Consider the following 23127-nt stretch of genomic DNA (forward strand, 5'->3'; position numbering starts at 1 on the left):
TCTGTTTACCTGATAAAGGACATCGCTTTGTGTTGTATTTATAAGTTAAAATTATCATTTTAGCGTAAAAGTGATCTGAAAAGTCCCGCAATCGCCAGTTTCTTTCGGTTTTTATTTAATTTCTGAAAACGTGTTTAGTTGTGGACTAACGTATTTAGTTGTGGACTAACCAATTTCACAATAAAGCTCTGTGACTAGGATTATATGACCCAGCGATTCTTGAGAAAATATCCGCGAATTAAAAGTCATACGTTGGCACGTATGAGCCTAAAGGACTGAAACTTATAGATACATTCTGTTATATTTTTATTTTTCTAGAATTTGTATAATTAAATCTAAATTCATCGTAATTTAAATCTACGTTTCAGAACAACTCTATAAATTAATCCTTTAAAATGTTGAATCACCTTATTCGTCAGAATTATATTAAATTGGTATGTTTGTTTTATTTATTTAACTAATGAGAAATGTCCATGCGTTATTGCGACCGCCTTGCGTAGTCCACGTGGAAATCCATGCATAATTGGTACTGCGTTCTTATTTGGACAAATAACCACAACTATTAGTGAATCGTAATCAAGAGAAATTGTTTAGCGTTTATTATTTGATTGAATGACAAACATTCAATTGACTGAACAAGATGCGGACTCCTAAATGGTTTCATGACATCCTCAACCAGAGTTAGCCAGCTAATGTAATGTTGTGTGGAAATTACCGAAATTTCCATTTTCATTTAATTGTTTATGCGTAAATTGTATGAAATCCATGAAAACAAACGACTATTTGAGCTATTCATTCTGGACAGCATTTGTTTGATTTTTCAATAAGACGCTGACTTGTGCACGTCCATTTACTGTATTAGGAAAACACAACGATACCCAGCGAATATGACTGCTAACTGAATGGAAAATCAAGCACAGGACGAGGACATGTAACAAATGTCTACACATTGTTGATATTCAGATTTCAATTGAATCGAAAATGAAATCAAATCAATCCTAATAGTTGACAGCACTGGAGGACGGGACATGAGTATCTGGAATAATACAATATCCATTATTTTGGTATTAGTGATATTTTTGTTGTTGTTATTTAGATGTTTGTAATATAACCATCAACAGTGGCAATAGTTGCAGTTTCACGTACTTACAAAATAATTATACACTTATTGGCTTTACTTCTGCATTGTCAGCACGGAATGCATTAGTATGAATGCTCGTATATCTGAGTTGGAATATTAGTTAGAAGAAGAAAATCAGTTTATGTTCACTTCCTAAATTGAAGTGAATTGTCAAAATTCTCATATACTCATATTAAATATCTATCATTAATGTTCGATCCCATTGTTAGTGCTACGGGATATGATCGGACATTGATATTTTTTCAAAAATAAATGATTCGACACATTTCAACTTTTTTCTAAATTTGAATTTTTACAAATGCTAGTAATTATGCACAAATTTACAGAAATTTACAGCAACTTTTTAATCTATGTTTAGTTAGATTATATTATAATCGGCTATAATCGATACCCTTAGGCTATCAACTGGTGCGATCTTATGCTTTTTACTTTACTTTGCGTCTACACTGGCTTGAACTTTGGTAAGATTTTTGCACACACACATACAATATTTTAGTAATACAAACAATTTTTTAAGGCGTAAATGGAAAATCGAACATAAAAATCTTGCCAAAGTTCTGCCAGTGTAGACGCTAAAACCATCTTGTTCTTAAAACTATTTTTGGCAAGTTTCCATTTGTGGCGTTCGATATAAGTTCTCGATATATTCTCTTCCATAGCATCCAAAATTATATGTAGGTATAGCATTATATAGTATTGAAGTACTAAGAGTATGACAGTAGCCTTGTTGTCCATTTTCTCTTCTCATTGTCAAGGCAGATTTGACAAAAATCTAAATGTGTTCATGATAATACTTGAACTCAAAAATTTTGATCTTAAATCGAAATCTATTATTCTAATGTTTTGAAAATTCTGTTGACAAGCATATAAAATGCGCAACTCGGATGTTTGCGTATACAAAATTTTGATTGTATCCGTTTCACTTCCATTGCTATAAATTATAAAAAGATTCGATATTTTGTACAACCGAAAAAAATTTTGCAAAAGAAGTTCAAACTTTGAATTCTGGTTGTTTTCTCGTGTCGAGTTCAGCTCAATTCTATAGAATTTTTTTGTGTTTGAAAAAGTTATTTCAAATTGCATTGAATGCATTCTGCACTTTTGTGAAACAAGCATTGAATGGATTAAATTGAATAAAAGTTGCAAAGTAAAGATACTACAATCAATTTTAGTGAAATACCAATCGTAGAAGACTTCGTCACTCTTTTAAAATGTTTCAAGCTCTACACCTAAATTTTCAATTAGAATTTTCTGTTTTTAATAAATCGAAATTTAAAAATGATTGATCCACTTCAGATATTTCTATATTTTCTTGCGATAATAAGTGAATTTATGAACAGAAGACAATTGAGGGCATGACTCAATTCTATTGAATTCATTATGGTTACTAACAATAATTTATTTAAATTTCTGCGATCCGATGGGTTTATAAATTAAGCATAGTGTGATTGAACAAAGACTAATGAAATGTTGGACGTTGTGCACTGTCAGTAACGAATATTTAAACTATCACACAATTTGCGATGATTTTATGTCACACCCATGAATAATACAAACAACTTCTGGAAGATTGTGAGGATATTGCCAAAAGTACTTGCTAAAAGAAGAATAACTTTTGTTAAATGGTGAATGTCACAGACGGAACTAATAATAAATGTCATGTCAATCATGTGAAACAATCTTTACGAACATTATGACCAACTGTTCGAATACTCTCCAAATATTGCATCTTCGTAAGACCAAAAAGACCTCAACACCATACCTAGTCTTTTTCAACTGGAAACTATCGTGGCATAATTGCCACTTAACTTTAAAAAAGAATTATTTGAAAAGGGATGGCACCTTCATAACAGATTAAATAAATGTTTTTCTTGACACAACTCATAAATAAATCTATATAACCGCATTAATAAGGTTAACTGCCTTTCGATAATGTGAACGAAACTTCCACAGAAGCTGGAGCGTTGATCTATCTATTCTACTTTAGCAACCATTATAAATTAAGCTTAGCTGTACCTGAGATATCGAGATGCTGGATGTTCCATGCACTCTTCTGAACCCAAACTGATTTAAAGTTTCAAGATATACTTGCCGTTTATTCTTGAATTACCTAAGAAATCATTATATTTTTAAATTCGAAAACTATTTTAATTTTTCACTTTTATTCCATATTTAAATTTCAGTAATTTTTTTTCTGTTTTAAAATAATAAAGTAGCAATAGATTGAAGCACTTGCAATTGCATCTGCGGTCTGTTTTCTAAATATTTAAGTGGTAGCAGTCTTGTGAATTGTTTAATATTAGATTCACAATAATGCCAAAATCCCTTGCGATGGCCACTTGCAATGAGAAAGCAATGACTGCATTGATAGAAGAATTTTGTGAGTTCGCCGATGATGAGAATGGTGCGTTCATAATAAAAAAGTTCAAATCATTATTGGATTGTATGAGCAAAATTCTCGAAAGAGGTAAAAGCAAAGGTACGACAAAAGCTATAGTGCAATGTGTGACATATATTTAATATTTTTTTGTAGATATAAAAAGAGTTTCCGATATGTTAAAAGTTTTGAACGAAATTCGATGTAATATGGAAGACTTAGAAAACTGTGACGAAAAGGAACTCATGGATATTGTAAATAGTATGGAAGAATGTTAGAAATTTAGCGCAACCTTATCAAGATCTATATAAACAGAGCGCGGGCCGCAGATGCAATTGATACAGTGCGATACCAAACTATAGTCAATAAAGGAAATACCAAAATGCCAAAAGTTATTTTTATTTTTTTATTACATCGATTTTAAATTACTACTAAATGTATTATACTTATTCACTTATTTGACCATAACAAACCGTTACCGAGTTTCAACCTGACGCAGAAAACATTATATGGTTTATGATAATTAAATCAGTTATGCTGAAATGCAATTCTTAATAATACTAAAGTCGCATAAAAAAGACCATAATAGCTCAGACCCGCTTGGGGTGCGATCGTACTTGTCATTTTAAAGAGGTTATATATATAAATTATAAGAATATAGATTAATACTTTCCGCCTTTACAGTAAATAAGTATTTAGTACTTCAATTATTATTGTGCAGTTCCTGCATACAAAAAATTTCTTGAAAGATTCTAACAATCTGTTGTTTACCTTATGATTGCGAAGACTGGTATTTGTTCTTCAGTTTTTTTATTATTGAAAATGAAGCTATCATTCCTATATGTGCTGAAAAATGAATGGATCGCAGATGCAATGTCAACTTAGCTTTAAAATTCAAAAATTGTTCATAACTTAAAACTTCATTTAATTCTTAAGTTTTTTTTTCTGTTTTCAAATAAGATAAAAAATAGGTTGAAGTACTTGCAATTGCAACTACGGTCCATTTCGGCGCCTCTAGGCAGGAATATTCTTGTGAATGATTTCCGATTATATTGAAGAATACCAGAACCATTCACGATGGGTAGCTCTTGCAAAAATGACGCACTGGAGGCATTGATGCACGAATTTTGTATGCTTGCCATAGACGATAATGGCAAATTCATGATGGAAAAGTTAAAACCAATGATGCAGTGGATTGGCAAAATTCTTAAAAAAGGAAAAACCGAAGGTATATCAAAGTATTAGGAACAAAACATGACATTTTGTAGTTCTTTCTTCTTGCAGATATGAGAAAAATCTCCAGAATTATAAAAGTTTTATATGAAATTCGTGAACATATGAACGAATTGGAAGACTGTAATGAAAAAGAACTCATGTCCATTATTAAAAGTATGGAAGAATGATAAAAATTTTGAACAACGTCCAGTAAAATAACGTGTGAATGAACCGCAGATGCAATTGATATAGTGCAAATCGACAGTAGAGTCAAAAAGGTCAGTTACGGCTGAAAACACCAAACGTTTTATGTATTTCTCTACATGTTAGTACTAAATGTCCAGCTATGTAAGTTAAACCTGTTTATCGGTAAATCCTTCTTCGATACTAGTTACAGCCGTGAAGAGAACGACAAGGGTCTATATCGACAGTTCCTATGTACAACATATAAGACATGAAAGCTGAAGAGTTAACATCTACAACTCATCCATAATATTTTTTATGGTACGAAAGTATAGAAGATGGAAAAACGTCACGACAGTTTTCAAACATCAAATAACAATCAAAACCTCTATCACCAGATAAGCAATCATCGGAAGAATCCTGGTTAATCAATTAAATCGGTTTAATAATAGTTTTGACATATTTAAAATTAAATTTTCCTTTATATCAAATAAAATCTTACAATAACTCGAATCAGCAATTAAGAACGATGAAACCTTGTGGTTTTAATTGGATGAGACGCAAGCAATCAGTTATTGAGTTTTAAGGTCTCGTAAACCATTTTGATAGAGAAAAGTAGTTTTTAGTGGTTCTACATTAATATGGACAGATTATTTTCTGGTTAAATGAAAATGTCAAAGAAATTTTTGGATTTCTTACCATTTCTTAAATTTTTGTCTTTTAGCAAATATTTCATCTTCGATTTGGTTTAATTAGCAACGATAAATTTTATACGAAACATTAAGCAATCATCAAGCCATGTCTGAGTGTGTGCTTGTGAAGTTAATAACTGCAAATTGCAGAATTGCGTAAATGCCTGCACACAAAAGGACTCGATCCAATGCAAGCTAGTTCAATACTTCCTTAACAGACGATTAAAGGCTTTTGATTTATCCTAATAAATTTTTAAACGAAATCCAAGTAGCAGGAATAAATGTTATCTGCAATCTTTGAGTATTTCAGTTAAAGGCAAGTGAGCCGAGTAACCAAGAATTTCCGAATTAAGTGGAACACCACTCACGTGCTGAGTCTGCACAAAGCTTGCCACAAGCACGAGGGAGACGCTAAAGGCAATCCAATCCATACGCAATGCCTTAAAAAATTTTTAACAAATACTAAAATTGCTAGTAGAAAACTAAGGCTGAAAATAAATTTGTTCTTCTTGAAGTTCAATCATAGGAAGTCCTTAGGAATTATCACTGGAATCTTTGCATTTTCTGTAACAAGCTTTGACCTTGCTTGATTGCATTTATCTATTAAGTTTTACTATAGAAATGATTTTGAATTTGAAATATTATAAGCGTTGAAAAAAAACTTAAAATAAACCTAAAAGAAGTTACGTCTGGATAATGTATTGTTTCGTCAGGATTATTTGACAGGAATGTTTGCCTTTTAGGTGACAGTTAAGCGGTTTTATATCTGCCACATAAGCTTGTATCAGAATGGCTTATGTCTTGCGCTGAGATATTAGTGCATTTCTCAATAAACATCATCAAAAGAACATTTAACTTAACACACATATAGTATGTATAGTAAGTATATAGATATTATGAAAAGCAGACTTGTCATAGAAAAAATTTCCACTTAACTATGTCGTTACCCAGCATCGACTTATCCACTTTAAGATATCTTTTCTTGAAGTGTCTTTTTGATATTTTTACAGGAATCAAATATGTTGTCAATACGTTGTTTCAATATGAAATAGATCTCTTGAAATAACCAGCAAGCACCTGAAAGTGTAGTGTTATATAGGTGATACAAGTGAAATTTGTAGTTTTGTGAAATAGACTGCCACCGGTATGTACCAATTAGTGGTTGGAAATCGCAGTTAATCTAATATTACTGATGATAGTTATTGTTATTGTGAGAGTGTATCGAACTTCCGCATGTTCAATTTTTATTCTCTTCTAAAAGTAAATAAACGTTGATAAACTCTCTAAGTGAAGAGATAAGGAATTACGAGATGATTTAACCTCTAATAAATCTCAAACTAAGATATCGCATGTATTTAAGGCCACTTTCTGTTGAAAGAAAACGTAATATATCAGTAATTTATTTAAAGATTTATTACTATAAAGTTATTCTGCTTTTCATATTACTTGGTGGTCTTATTACTTACGGGTCTTTATTCTATTATAATTCGTGAAAACGTTATAATTATAATTCAAAAACAAAACATCTACCAAATGACTTGAAATATAGCCCCAAAATATATATCAGAACGCAACTAATAATCCATTGAGTTGCTTATTTAGATAAATTCTCTCCAATCAATATCATTCTTACCTATCACAACTCGGTGTGTGTCAGAACTACCTTCATAGTGTGTCTCTAATAAACACAATCGATGAAGGTAATTTCATAGTTTCACTTGGGCACTTCTATTATGTCCACCACGTTTTCCCAGATTTTCCTTTTGATATAACACCATTTCTTATTAAACTTGTAAGATACACCTATAAGTTATCATATAATGTTTGTTCATCGTTAGGTACATAGCTTACCTATGTACTTCAATTTCGTACTACAATTTTTTGAAATTTAAGCTACGCATTCTTAATAACATATTAATGAGGATTTTTACATAGTGCCCTAAATTTTTCCCTTCGCAACAACACTAAATAAGTTATTTGGGAAAAAGCTTTATTTGAAATAGAAAATCATTTCAATTCTATAAAAAATACTAAATAAAAAACTTTATTTGCTCTTCGAATAATGTTTAGATACACAAAATTGTCATCTTCAATTCTCGTCAGAATGATTTTGAAGTGCTTAATGTTCGTAATGGATGGTAGTGAGCTAAGGGGTGTGCCTTGTCAATTTGCTTAGGTTTAGGAAACACGCAGGGAAGACGCATTCGTGTATCGCAAAGACAAATAAAAGCTGAAAGGAAAATATTACAGAAATTTATCTGCCAACGGCTAAAGATTGTAAATTTGCGAATGGCGCTTACATTTTTATAGGCGCGAACGAATGATTTCTCCTGCCGCAAATAATGATAATGCGTAAATTCACGGATGGGTGAGGTCCTGCTAGGTGACTTATCTACAGTTTCACGCATAATTAAATCTTGTAACGGAATAAAAATATGAAGTTAAATCTCAATTTGCAACCGGGAACACATTTGAAATCTTTAAAAAAGCGCTCTTTGATTAGGCATATGAAATATTTATATTTATATCCAGTTATATTAATAAATATTTGGCTTGATTTTCCACCTTTTATGATTGATAATAAGCATTAAAGCTTAAATACAAGAGGACATTGATATATTAATAATGTCCATTGACTTTCGATCAATGTTAACTCCTTTGAACCGTCAATTTACAAAATAAGAAATACCGCATAGGTTCATTCATCAAAGAACAGCTCAAAAGTATTATACAGACCCATGTAGAGTATAGAAACTCATATAATGCAATGCAAAATAAAGAATACTACACATATGCAATCCTCAAAGAAAATCACAGAAATGTTGAAAAGTTGTATATAGTCTATAGAACCTTAAGTATTGCACAATTATACTCTAATACATTAATCAAGCTTTTGATCAAATTGACATTACTGCCATATAAACTTAAAATACTTCTGCCCTATACTTACAAGGTCCAACAGTCATATGCATATTATATATGGCAATATTTTTAAAACTAAACTCCACATCTTTGCGAAAGCATCCATTAAAACATTCCTTAATAATATAATTATCATGTTTTTACATTCAAGCATACACAGTAATGGCATCCCGTCGACTAACAAAAAATCTTCAAAAAAAATAGAAATTAAAAACAAATCCATCCTAATCAATATAGGTTTCATATGTTTTTCATAGAAGTAAATATTTTTCCGAGTTTCTAAACAGTCAACAATTATCTCAAGAACAAGAGTTTTTATAGTATTAGATATCTCAAAATAGTGTATTCGTAGAGATTATTTCCTTTTTTTAAAAGCAATAAAAAATGCTCTTAAGAACTTAGTGCAAAGTACATACCTAGAAAATAACTTCAAATTGACTAAAATTATTTCATTTCTAGTAATTGCTCGGACCCAAGCAATTTGCAACTACTGCTATAAAAAATTTTGGTTTTATAATACTGCAGTTAAACTAATATAAACGTGCTGTATACAATTATGAAGATCTCAATCTCAAATCAAGACACAAAAATAATTCAGTTCAGTCAAAAGTGCTGCGAATAATCACTAAATTTTTTTACAAGTTCTGTTTTCCAAACCCGTCTCATCCAGACAATAAACCCGCTTATGGAACTACAACCATTACAAATGAATGACAAATTTAAAATTTTAAAATTGGTATACAAATATACTGCTTTACATAGAACGGTAGCGCTGACCGTCAATAAACTTTAATTTTATTTAGTGTACATTATAAAAAAGATATAAGTTAAATATTTCCTAAATGGACTCTTAAAAATGGAAGAAAAACCAACTAAAATTATTGGATAATTAAAACTAATTTTCCGCTCTCTTACTTCAGACCTTTTTGGCGTATAACACTAGACCTATAAGTGACTATCATGGCAATAAAGTATACTGCACTAACTTTATAGCCTGCATTCCGATAAATTTGTTACTGTCGACCAATGGTAATATATCAGTCACAATGTATATATTGTATAAGAATTTAGGCTTGTGTCCATTTCATTTTCGCCGATAGACATAAATAATGATTTCCCTTCTATTACGAGTAAATATAACTCTTATAACCAGATGATCAATAATCTAAATAAATTTTTTTCTATGCTCTAACTGGGATACAATTTAATGTATGAAAATTAAAACTATAATCAGCACAAAAAATATTTTTTGCAGTTTACAAAAAACAAAAAAATGTTGGTACAAACTATTGGATGTTTAGTGCTCTGCTTCTCTTATGTGTAGCTGAGGGCGGTTTCGTCCTTCTTGTAATGAAATTGACATTTCATGTTTTACTAATTAATTTTGTTCTGTTCCATTTTATCATTTAGACTGCTCACCTCACAGTGCTTGGCTGGGTCCACCACCACTTTCATAGTGTTTTTGCTCTGACCAATTCCGCATTTACATGAAATTTGTGTTTTCACTTCGCCAGCATAGAAAATTATTATCTGTATTTATCAGGATCTGCATCTGTATCTACATTCATCTTCATCTACTTAATGCAAATGTGTAATTCGTGAAGTTAATAGCATTGAAACTTTTTATGCTACTTCAATAAGCACAAATATGCCATAAAAGCAATAAGAAATAATACAGTAAACATAAAATATCTGGGAAAAATAATCTATATTTCAAATTGATAAATTTTGCATTCTTGCATTCGTTGCAGTTGCGAGTTCAATATATTTTTGTAGAAAAGATTAAAGTAAACTTGTCATAAATTAAACTTCAACTTCACCAAAAGTTAAATACTCTTCGTTTAAAAAATCATTGGCAAAAGCCTAAGTTCAGAACCCTCCCATACAACTAGAACTATGAAAAATTGCAGAAAAAATAATTCACACGAAAATAGTACGCTTATAAATATACAGTCTTCTCTAAAGAGTAATATAACTACAAAGATTATCACTTCACCGAACTACAATTGGTTAGAGTCTTACAAATAATCCGGACATCCCTAAACAAAAGAGTCAATCATTCGACATCACATAATCTTTCGATTAAATTTAATATACCGTACTAATTTAAAAATGAACGAAAAATATTACTGATAGTAACTGTTTCCAAACAATAAAGAAATTGTCAGGAAGTATAAATCGAATCTACACATAGAAAAATAAAAGTAAGTGAAACGTATCGATTCCCTACTGCAGATTTACCCGAAATAGAGCACATTTCACCTTTCCTAATTCCGGACGATATTTGCAAACTACATTCAGGTAATAAAACGAAAAAAATAATACCAAAAACTCAAAGGCGCCACCAGACTTCAGCAGAGCTAAAATGTCACAGCATAGATAATATACATCTTTCTTAAATATCAGGACCCAACTCTAGTTAGACACTCCTCACGGAAAGATTACATAAGAAACGAAAGAGTTAAATGTACCCTAAAATTTTAATCCTTAACTTAAGTACGAATCCAAAAGCATATCAGAAAACCTGCTCTGTTATATGGTTTCATAATTTACGACAAAGCAATCAAAGCCGCCATTAAGATACCGCACACTTGAAGAATAAATATGTGCTGAAATATTTTAAATTATAGTTATTCAAAGATATGGGAAGTGACGGCTTCAAAAAATTTATGAAAAACTTTTTAAAAAAGGTTGAAGTCAAAATCAATGCTCTCCTAAGAGCATAAGAGAAATTCCAAGGCTTATATATATAAGGTATATATATCTTATATAATAGACAAGATATATTGCAATGGTAAATATTGAAAAAGCTATGCAAACTGCAACCTTTAAAAAACACATAAAAAAGTTGAAAAAAGATTAATGGGCCTGAAAACACAAGGAAAACCCATATTCAAATCCCAGTTTAAACCCATGAGAGAAGAAGGGTATACAGATATCTGCATGATATTAGTAGTAAAAATATCATTTGATACTTATTGATATAAATCAATTAATATGATCAATCAATAAGTAACAATAATAATAACTCGAATACAAAACAACTTAAATAAGTTATTCTCGATAGCTTGATTTTCTCAAAAAACTGATTTAATATAGTAAAGAGGATACTTAAAAAGTTTCCATTCACTTTGTAAAAACAAAGACATTTTATAAATAACGTATCACAGAATATTATTAAGAGCCAGAAAACACTACGACCTGAATAGATCTATTTGAACAATTCAAAATGTATTGTATAAACGAATTTAAAAATCTTTATACAACACGAGCAAATATTGAGTTACTGTCTAAAGTTCTGAATAGAGATGCATCCTGCATCCTGCATCCTGAATCAGCTGTACTATTTTGTTGATCCGGTAATCAAAAGGAATAAGACTATGACATTTTGTTTGCATGCGATGCCACACGAAACCCTTTGCGTCCGTCTAGGAAGAAATAAATAATTTTTTCAATAATTCCGATTCCAAAGCAAATTTATGATCTCACAATTATCACAAATGCGATAATAAAAAAGTTGTAAAAAATTAGAGATGGGTACCGTTTCAAATATAATACATTTAAAAATTGTAATTATATTATTATTATTTTTTGGAATATTATCAATGAATTGTTAAATAAAAATTTTATTATTTATGAATATCATTAAAACAATATTATATTGTCGTTTACTGACTTGCCCCGACGTACGAGCATGCAAAATTTTAATCGCAGGGGCTGTGTGTATGTATGTATATGCGCTTATGAATGTTTTGATTCATTTGAGACACTCTGCCAATTGGGTCAGCTAGACCAGTGATATTTGCCAAAAGCTATTGGAAAAAATTTAAGAAAAATTATTGCAAAAAGTACTTAAAACTGCGCATGCAGGACCGCCCAAAAAACAATTCTATTCCTATGAAAGCATTTAAGCGGAAACGGATATGCACTTTCGGTACAGCTCACTTAAACGACTTAGTGGAGCCTGACTTCAACCAACAAATACTTTGGCCATTCTGTTTAAACGTTAAACGTACTTACATAAACACTTCCCAGTTTTAGAAAAGTAAAATTCTTAAGCCACAAGTGTACGCAAACTATAAACATTCACTCTAAATACAATTATAAAAATGGGAAAGAACACAATTGCCAATAACAGCAGTAATAGATGTAGATCACCCAAAAGGGAGTTGTTCTTACATTGAATATGCTTAAGGTTGTTTGTCAAAAGGACACTTGTATTACTATGGTATGAATATAATTATATTAGGAACATATAAATAAAATTAAGTGAAAATAATATGAGAATTAATAGTGAAAAATATGTTAACGTGAAACGAAACGAAATACCATAAATATCCAAACTAATATGTATAAAGTACTGGTCACGGGTAGGGTAGACATGGAAAAACTCGTGACAGTACTGACAGCAGACAGCCATGCGAAAAGATTTCATAATAACTTCAGTCACGAATGTAGAAACTGGTAGCAAAAAAACGTAAAAGATACAAGTAAAAACTTTCTTATAAAATGTTCATAACTGACAAAGTTATGTTGTTCTACTATAAAAATCTATTGAGCCTTACGGATATCCCATTTATAAATCTTCCAAAAATAATTTATGATACAATATTTTAGTTTTTTAGGTTAGTTTTAAATAGTGTCATTGCGTTATTTGATTAAACGATATACATAGCTCTTTATTGAATCAACCAACCATAAAGAGAAAGTCATTAATGAGGGAATCAAGTTCTTCGACACGTTGGACACCAAAATCATCTGGTCAAAATATGTCCTAAACATAATCCATAAACTAATAGTGTATTTCATCAATCACATAATTAATTAATATATATAACAGAGCTCAAACATATTTTATCATATTTGGTCACTGTATATTATATTATTAATGTATATTGTGTTAGATACATAAGCTTATAGAACAATTCATTTAAATAAAACATTATATTGTGAGGAAGCTTTAGATACCCACCAAATATCATTGAAATTTACTGCTTTCACACATTATCTTAGTGATCAAGATTTTGTCCATCTTCTCTTACAATCCACATTGCACACACTGATTTAAGTGGCATTTATCTTGACTCAGACAAATTTTAATTAACACCCAACCAAATCTATCATCCTATTCGACATAAAATAATCCATTCATTTTTCGTGCTATACATTGTTTCATTGGATTACAAGAACAAAAACATTCAAATCGCTATTAAAGAAATTTTATTTTTTTTAAGCCAAAAGCGCTCGCATTGTTTACAAATTAATTAACAAATGAATTTGCGATTATGTAATTTGTAAAATTTAAACATGTATATAGCTACATACATATACTCGTTAAATAGATTCACATGTAATATTATAATGTTTGATTAAATCAATATGTTTAAAATACATTTTGTTATTGTTGCGGAATACAGCTGAAACATTTTTAAAAAAATTTCATTTAAATTTTATTCTCAACATAAAACAGGAAAAAAAAACAAAAATATATACTATATATACTATAATAATATTAGTAGTCTAAAACATACAAACAGACTTATATATAATACAATTATATCAGGGAATATTCTTCCAAACAAAAGAAAGAAAATATTAGCACAATGCAAGTCGTAGATACAATTGCAAATATATTCTTTATACAGCTTTAAAAAGCCGCTTAAACAACAACTTAACAAAACTTATTTCTAAATGTGTATAATTCTTACAGCCAGCAAATAATGTTAGTATTAAAAAGAAACTAAACTAACTTAATATGTATGCATATGGCGATAAATGCTTACCCATGCAAATAATTATATAAAAATATAAAATTATTGCGGGTAAAAAATATCAAATTTATGACTTAAAGTTTATTGAGTGAAAATTTGGTCTTCGTGGTGGGTGGTACTGGTTTTAACGAGCTCATCTGGATCATCACTACGCAAGTATGGATTAATCTCAGGCTGAGGTTCGAAAATAATATTTCCGCGAACGACGCGCACTCTTGGACCAAGTGCTCGTGGATTGAACTTCACTTTACCGCAAGTATCCGGCCGTATCTCACGATGCATCTTAAGACCACTAATGCAGGAAAATTGCTTGTTGCAACCATAACACTTGTAACGTTTCATGCCAATGTGACGTGAGAGATGAGATATTAGAGTCTCGCGATGCGTAAAACTTTGACTACAAACCTATTAGAATAGCATACAAATATTAATTTATTTATTATAAATACATAAATACATGTATAAACATTATAATTATCTACCTGACACTCAAAAGGACGCTCGCCTGTATGAGTTCTATGATGCACAGTAACTTGACCACGGGTGCGAAATTTTTTGTCACAAAAGTCGCATTTGAATGGTAACTCGCCAGTGTGTATTGTGATATGACAAGTTAATGTGCTGTACGAAAAAAATTTTTTGGGACATTCAGGGCAAGGATACTGTGGTTCCCGACTACAGTTCGAAGCGATATGATCGTTTAACATAGTTTTGGATGAACAGTGACGCCCGCACTTATTGCAAATATGTTGAATGTTTCTATACTTCTTCTTTCTTTGCTTTTCTGGAAGATCGCCATTTTCGGTTATTTCAATTGGTGTTTCGTCATTTGGTGCCTGATTTTCGGCCCTTTGTTTCATAAGTTTCTTAAAACGATCGACATCCACAGTTTCTGTAAATTATTATTTTAATTTAATTTATATGATATACTAGTATAAAGATTTATTTCATTATTCAACTTACTCTTATGTGTATCATAAGATTTCACTTCGACCAGTAGTTGGTCAAATTCCTCTTTACAAAGACCATGTGAACTAACTAAATGACCACGAAAAGCATGTTTCTGCTCATATTCACGTGGACAATGGGGACAGAGCCACGCAAAACGGTAATTCTTAAATTCTCGCTTTGCTTGTATTAGCTCCGGATCATATTTGGATTTTACGGGCAGGAAAAACACTTCTGGTGGTTTATTTTGAGAATATTCCGCATTTTGAATTGTAGTGACACCGTTACTTCCAATTGGTAACACTGATAAATTTGATTTATATTGATTTTTATTGACAGTCGCTTTTGGGCCGGTACTATCTTGTACCAAACTAGTAACACCAACGCAATTCATTTGATTTTCAACCTCTTTTATTTGTTGAATCATAGTATTAATCACTTCTGTGTTTGCTACTTTATTTTCCTGAAGATGAACACCGAGGTTATCATCTGTGTATCCAAGTTCCTTTATTTGTTGAAGCATATTATTTTCCATTTCATTTTCTGAAAGGTTAAGGAAACTCTTTTGGATATTCAGTTTATCATCTACGTTTAATTTGGATTCATCATCGGAATCACTTTCTATAACTATAGGTGAATTTTGAATCTCCATTGTATTGTTTTCATTAACAGAACGATTATCTTTGGTATTTGTTATCAAATTTGGCACGCTTCCGGAAGTTGAACTGGTTTGATTAGCTACTGAATTCATTGAAAGAACTGGGTTGAAGTTTATAAAGAACTTTTTTTTCTGCGGATTAGAATTCTGTGTTGGAACCGAAGTATTAAATTGAGGTACACATATATTAGGAATTTTGACAATTCTAGAATTTGGTGCCAATTTCACTAATTTAAGTCCATTGAAATTGTTTTTCAATAATTTTAAACCATTGTGTTGACTGCTTTGAGGTGTGACAAAAACTTTTGGATTGACAAGGGATAGCTTTTCGTTTGGTATTTTAACAATAACAGGAAATTTAGTTTGTTGTGATGATGTTCCGATGTTTTTTAGAGAAATATTTAAATTAGGATTTTGTGAGACTTCAAATTTATTGTTGTTATTTTGACCAACAGCAATTGCGGGTACGACTGAGGCTGATGGAGACTTTTGCAAAAAAATCGTTCTCACAGCATTTTTTTTATCAGTGCTCTCAACAAGGCAATTCTTGATATCAATGAGATTGCTTGTATCAACGACAGTTTTACGAGTTTGTGGCGAGCTGCTTTCATAACCCGTTTCACTGTCTTCCTCCTTCACTTTTACCTTTACAAGTTCCTCATTTTCCAAATTAGCTAAAATTATTTATTATTAGATAAAAGAAACGAAACAAAACTAAAAAAGAATTTCTTACGTTCATTTTCAAACAGACGCTTTAGCCGAATTCGTTTAAAACCCAATTGTTCAAAATCTAGTTAAAAAATATTAAAAATAATGCTTTGTTTATGCATACAAATAATTCTATATATTACCCTTTACAGGACTTTCAATTTTATCTTCACACTCGACTTTAACTTGGCTTTCATCAGTGTCTTCGCTAGTTATGTACTAAAAATTAATATTATTTAATTAATGATTTTAATTATTATATATAATTATTAGGAGTTCACTTACATTATTCTTTTTTAATTGTTCCAAAAAGATTTTTTCGAGATCAGGTTTGATATCGGTGGGACTTGGTAATAAATTTTCAGCATCTTGTATTGCATTATAAGAATCATCTGAAGCGCTATATTCATCTAAGGAAAAATTATTTAAATTAATTAGTAATAAGCAATTAATAATTTGATAGATTAATCAAAATATATAATTAATGCTGTAAATGCATTTGGACTCAACTAGATACAGTGTACCTAATTGGATCTATTTTTAAGATTTGTTACTGAAACCAAATGGTTAATTAGAAGTGTATGAGAAAATTAAAAATACCGCCACATCAGCCTCCATGCCTAAGTGCCAAAACTTTCTTGTTAGGGATTGCTATATTAATTGTAGACTTACAGCTGGACACGATTTCTTTTACTAGTTGTACAAAGAAATATATACTAAAGTCTTTACCAACAAATAAGTAAATTAACGTAAAATGTAATTAATTATTTAAAAAATTTTAATTCATTTATTTGGGATACCACAAAAACAAAATAATATAATGTTAACAAAATAGAACAAAGAAAAATCTGCTCTATAGGAACAAAAAAACGGCTTCTCACATTAAAATAGCAATGTCTCATGCCATACAATCCTATAATATTTAGATTTAGAGAGACTTTCACATATGACCAGTGTTTTAATTCTAAAATATTATTTAGGACACACATTTAAGGACAAAGAAATTCACGAATGCCTAACGCTCTAAACCCCTCATCCCTAAAGTACACCCAATTACGGTTGAACCACACGGAAAGTTTGTAACGGAGTGCTTATATCACATTATATGGAAACTAACTTCTCACCTCATATATTTTTACATAGGTAAAAATAAACACAATAATATATTCTACAAAAACAACTAAAAGCTTATTATTATTGTTCATTTCATAATTTTATTCATAATTGAACGATCCTAAATCAATTTAATCTTATATTAGTGCTGATATACCATTTCATATTTATAAAGTCAGCAATAGATTTTCTCCGCTGAAAATCATTTATTAATAAACGGGTGCAGTAATAATTGAGCTACAAAAACGCGGATTCTGAGGATCACCATAATAATCTATATACTTTATATGAGTTCTAAATGATTCTAATTACTACAAAAGGCAATAAAATAAAATAAAAATATAAATAAATAAATTCAATTTTGCTAAATCAAGTGAGTTGTTTAAAGATACTATAATTCTTATGAACTAATTTTTTCTCTCTATAGTTTACTACTCTTCTTAATAATTCTTAATAATTAATATTGATTTCGTCCCTGTACTAATTTGTACTAATTGCATTAAAAAAACACAACACGGGATACAGTTAGTCAGTGAATCGTTCATCGTTCATCGAGTCACTTTAACAGTTCAAATATACAAGTTTTTTTAAGAACCGCGTTTAGCAGCGAATCGTTACTTGCTGCGTTTTGTTTTCGTTCTTATCTCACATATGCAAATGGACGAGTGAGTGACTCTTTATGTTTTCCGTTTAACTCAATGTTAAACGCTGCAATTATTTACCGTAAAATTACTTCATTTATTTTCATGAAATTAATTTGTTTTAAACAATTTCTGTTTAAAGGGAACAGAAATTTTTGCTACAACTTTCACAACTCAATTTTAAACCAAAAAAATTTTCCTCTCTACCTAATCTTCCTTTTCACATAATTTTTCGCTTCAAGGACAACAGCTGTGTACGGCCTCTTGCCAACAGGTAACCGAAACTAATGTATTTACGTTTGTGTATAAAACTTGAAAATAAGTACTTTTTCCATAAGATAGTGATATGATAGAATTGATATTATTAATAAAAATCTTACTTTTTATGCAGGATAGGTTAAAACTCTGATAATTATAATATGGAGCACATCTCTCAGTCTCAGGATCATCAAGCTCCATTTCTTCTTCTTTAATTACGATATTATCACCTGCAATAAAATGATATTTTATACACAGTTATTTATGAAGAAAAAAAAATTATTCTATAGTTGTTCATTTCAATACATATCGTTGTAATCAAAATAATAGTTAACTACCCTGTACGCAGCAAACATATAATAAACATACATACATACGTGTGTACGATATGTATGTTCAACGATGCACGGTTTGCCGTACACATGCACACAAACACAACAAAATTCCAACACAAACAAATTCGAGCAATTGCTGTTTGCACGATAAAGTGACGCATGGCGCTGTACCGTGATCTGCTTGCAATTGTTCTTAAACAAAAACACAATATCCAAAAAGTGATCTGTTTTCTATAGTTCTTAGAAAATACACACCAATATGCATAGCACCAATTCAAATGCATTGATTTAAACAAATTTAAAATAATATTATAATTAATAAAAATAAAAAATCTACCTTTATAATCCATATCAACTTCTTTCTTTATATATATTTCGGCCGCTTCATCAGAATCCACAGGTTCTGTTTTTATTGTTGTATTTGCCGTGTCCATTGTTGGTAGATCATTCACTTTATATTTTTTTTCACAATCTTTAATTATTTATAAATTTACTATTCTTGCACCCAAAGTTACTGTTAAATTATTTAGACAGCGATCGCACACTCAAACAAGCAGGAACGCTTGTTAACAACTGAATTTAAACCAAATGTCAAAAACGAAATGAACATGTGAAAGAAAAATTAAAAAGAATAGCGTTAGACTATTCATTATTGATCGCGTACAGTTTGGCAGGCACTGGATAGCCAAGGTGCATGAAATTATTATAAATATTAAGTTTCTTAGAAAAAAAATAAAAAAAACTCACTCAAATAAAGGTTATATATTTATTCTAAAATATTTCACTTCACTTTGTTACTGTTTTAAATAACAGCTACACGCACAAAGTGAGAAGTTTGCTTTTTTCATATGAAATAAGACATCCCTGATCTACACTAAGAAAGTAAATAATAAAGAGAATGAGGAAAACAAATCAAAATAGAAAATATAATAAGTTAACGTAATTTAAGCGCGATTTTCAAAGTAATGATGCCATATTGCACTGATCAGCACTTTTTATCGAGGGAAGAATAATTTTCAGAATACTTTAATAAACAATTAAAGTATTTAATATTCCAAAGCATAAATTACAATTTAAATTACATTTATTATTTTTTTTTAATTTATTTAAAAATATTAATGAAATGTATGCGATGGTGTATGGGAGATACAGATGACAGCGTATAAAATGGACGACGAAAGTAACCGAATCCTAAGAGTATATACATTTCGTTGTATTCTTATGTAGTAGAAAATGACATACAATGTTAATATATATGTAAAACATAAAAGATCGCCATTGGAAAAATATCAATAAATTTGATTTATTCAATGCATTTGTTATTTTTAATGAACTAAAAAAGTAAATTAAAAGGATTTATAAATTATTTAATTTACTTATTAAATAATGCAAATAAAATGTACAAGAGTTTAAAATTGATTTTGATACTTTTAATTAATACCTGGAATAAATACTAGTTCACTGGATGCTGCGATCCACAAATTTAAGCAGGTTATTGCTACACATTTATTGGATTAATTGATAGATAGAAATCACAGTTGCTGTAATATAGGATGCAAGTATTTATCGATAAAACGCATGTGAAATATTATAATATTAAATTATAACTAAATTTGGGAATAAAAATATTAATATTTGTATTCTTATTAATATTGTCGAAAGCACGTAGTTATCGTAAGGCTTGAGTGGGTGAAGTCTATCCGAAATATATCGAAATTATATCCGTCTAATAGAATAAAAATTATTTTTAAAATTCCGGAAAGTATCTGAAAACTCCATCCAAAATGATCTTCTGCCTATGGGGCTGGTTACAGATAAAATTTACAAAAGCTTGATCTTTATTTTAAAACCTTGTTATTTAAGAATGTAGACACTTATGATTTAATCATGTATCAATGATAAAATAGTAACATTCCTTAATTTTGTTTGTTAATAGAAATCCTAAATTCTATGGTCTTACTTTCTTTTATAATATGAATAATCATCAAAACTAGATTTAAAATTTAAAACTGAGGAAAATAATTTATTTTTTTTTGTATAAAATGAATAATTAAATAAAATATATTTTTTTTTATAGTTTACTTCTATTGCGTTTAATATTTTCCGTAATATTATCCGATCTTTTCACATTATCTTCGCCATCACTCAATGACCATGATTGCAGTAATGGAGGTCTGTGTCTATTAATGAATGGATTTATAACATCAGCTACTTCTACAGGATTATTAAGATGGACATGATGCGTGCCATTAATCTCGTGTAATTCAAAATGTGGGTTTCTTTCACGTAGAATTTCAATAACTTCATTACTGTCCTCATTAATATAATTCGATTCTGAACCTTTGATCACACAATATGGGACGTCATGTATGCGTTTGGCCAATTCGGCTGCAAATGGCGCACTTGTTATAAAATCAAAGTAATACTTAATACGACCGTCTCGGGAAAAATAATACTTATCAGGGTATATTTTTGACTTAGCTATATTTCTATTTAATATATGTTTGCAGTTATCCATATCGACAGATTTATGGGAGCCCTCAAATAGAATTTGTTCAGCACGTTCATAGGTGTATGATGGCGGTTCTATTACATCCATCATTATCAGACGTTCATCTTCAATCAAATATTTTTCAATATTATTTCGCATAAATTCAATATGTGGTTTTGGCTGACGATACCGCATACGAACAATATCAATGGATATCAACATATCCACACGTTCCGGATGAATGGCGGTAAATAAAAATGAAAGCATTGAGCTCATCGAATGTGAAAGTATAGAAACTTTTTGCCAATTATACTCTTGCATTATACGTATTATAACACATATATAGTCTACCGTGTGGTAAATGATACCCTTTGGTAGTTTGGGCGAAAGTCCATGTCCTGGAAAATCAATGCATAGAATGCCGATGTGTTCAGGCAATAGAGGTATTAGAGTATTCCAAGTGCCCATATTGTCTAGCCAACCATGCAGTGCAAGTATGGGACGAACTTTTCTGTTTCCGTACCAACGACCGACGACATATCCCCAAGGCATTGAGAAACGTAAATCTTCAAACTAAAATTCAAAAATAGATTTTCATTAAAAAATTATAAATGCATAAAGTTTATTGAATAATGAAAATGTAAACCTTAATTGTGCATATCATAGTCATTAATAGGAATTCTTAATCTCCTTAACTCCTTTCGAATATCCTTCAAAGAAACATCATGAGGAAATTACTAAGAGGTTTCAGAAGATCAATTTTTTGTTATTTTCTGATCTCAAAGTTTTCTTTTTATCTTCTTTATTGATAACATAAATACACGTCATTGTGATAAGCCGTCTCTGACTAGGTCTCGTTCAGATGGACTTTGACACGAGTCGAAATAATATCTTTAATTAGCCGTTGCAGCTGAACTTGGTCCGATCCAAAACCACGAAATTTATGTAAACAAACACTTTTACCTTGAGTGGTATTCTAATAAAAGCGAATTCAGTTCAAAGCTTTGCGGTGGCGAAATCAACGAGGGCAGAATTTTCTCTTAAATTTGTACTTTGGCTTGCGCGTTTTGCTTACCTCTCTCTCACTGTGTGTACTTGCCGGCGTGCTCATTGTATTTTATTTACTTCCGAAATTTTTTATGTTTATAAAATATTATTTGTTTATAAGAAAAAAACTGAAATACTTAAATGTTTTTTATCAATCAGAACCGTCTAGCCTGACATGACAAGCAATAATAAGCAACTAAAGCGTATGCTACTTTCGCCCAAGACGTTAAATTATAAATTAGTTTGCTTACAGAAAAATGAGTGATAATATAGAGAGCTTTTTAAACTTGAATGGCTTTACTCACCACACTCACCTCACAACAATGTGTCACTTTTGTACTTTGAACGCAAAAACTTAATGAATTTTGAATAGACATTAACTATAACGAAACTTTGCTATTTACTGAAAAATATCTTGAAAGCATTAAGGCCCCTGCAGGAAATCGCACTACTCTACGATTAAAATAAAGGCATTGGTTAATAAACTATAACTAATCCAAATCTAGTTAGCACTTCAACAAATCATAAATGAAATTTATTAAATTAATTTTATTAAATTAATTTTATTAAATAATAAAAGAAAATACCTATATTGTAAGTATCAAAATAATTTATCCAGAATTCTTA

General features: G+C 30.3%; 2 protein-coding genes across 3 annotated transcripts; both read right to left on the reverse strand.

Moving 5' to 3' along the window:
- Positions 1-14072: 14072 nt before the first annotated feature.
- On the reverse strand, positions 14073-19601 carry LOC119668347 (protein suppressor of hairy wing). Its single transcript, XM_038077821.1, has 8 exons — positions 19300-19601; positions 18750-18857; positions 16901-17025; positions 16759-16834; positions 16641-16697; positions 15265-16581; positions 14784-15193; positions 14073-14706 (listed from the first exon to the last, which is right to left on the reverse strand). Exons 1-8 carry the CDS (start codon positions 19394-19396, stop codon positions 14383-14385), a joined length of 2514 nt encoding a protein of 837 aa, XP_037933749.1. The 5' UTR covers positions 19397-19601; the 3' UTR covers positions 14073-14382.
- A 1383-nt stretch (positions 19602-20984) lies between these two features.
- Positions 20985-22743, reverse strand: LOC119668348 (probable serine hydrolase). Of its 2 annotated transcripts, none has more exons than XM_038077822.1 (2): positions 22529-22743; positions 20985-22026 (listed from the first exon to the last, which is right to left on the reverse strand). In XM_038077822.1, exons 1-2 carry the CDS (start codon positions 22562-22564, stop codon positions 21034-21036), a joined length of 1029 nt encoding a protein of 342 aa, XP_037933750.1. In that variant the 5' UTR covers positions 22565-22743; the 3' UTR covers positions 20985-21033. The 2 variants fall into 2 exon arrangements, with proteins under 2 accessions (XP_037933750.1, XP_037933751.1); XM_038077823.1 differs by lacking the exon at positions 22529-22743 and adding an exon at positions 22100-22512.
- Positions 22744-23127: the final 384 nt, after the last annotated feature.

Source organism: Teleopsis dalmanni, chromosome 1 (genome assembly GCF_002237135.1).
Source record: "Teleopsis dalmanni isolate 2A chromosome 1, ASM223713v2, whole genome shotgun sequence".
NCBI lineage: Eukaryota > Metazoa > Arthropoda > Insecta > Diptera > Diopsidae > Teleopsis > Teleopsis dalmanni.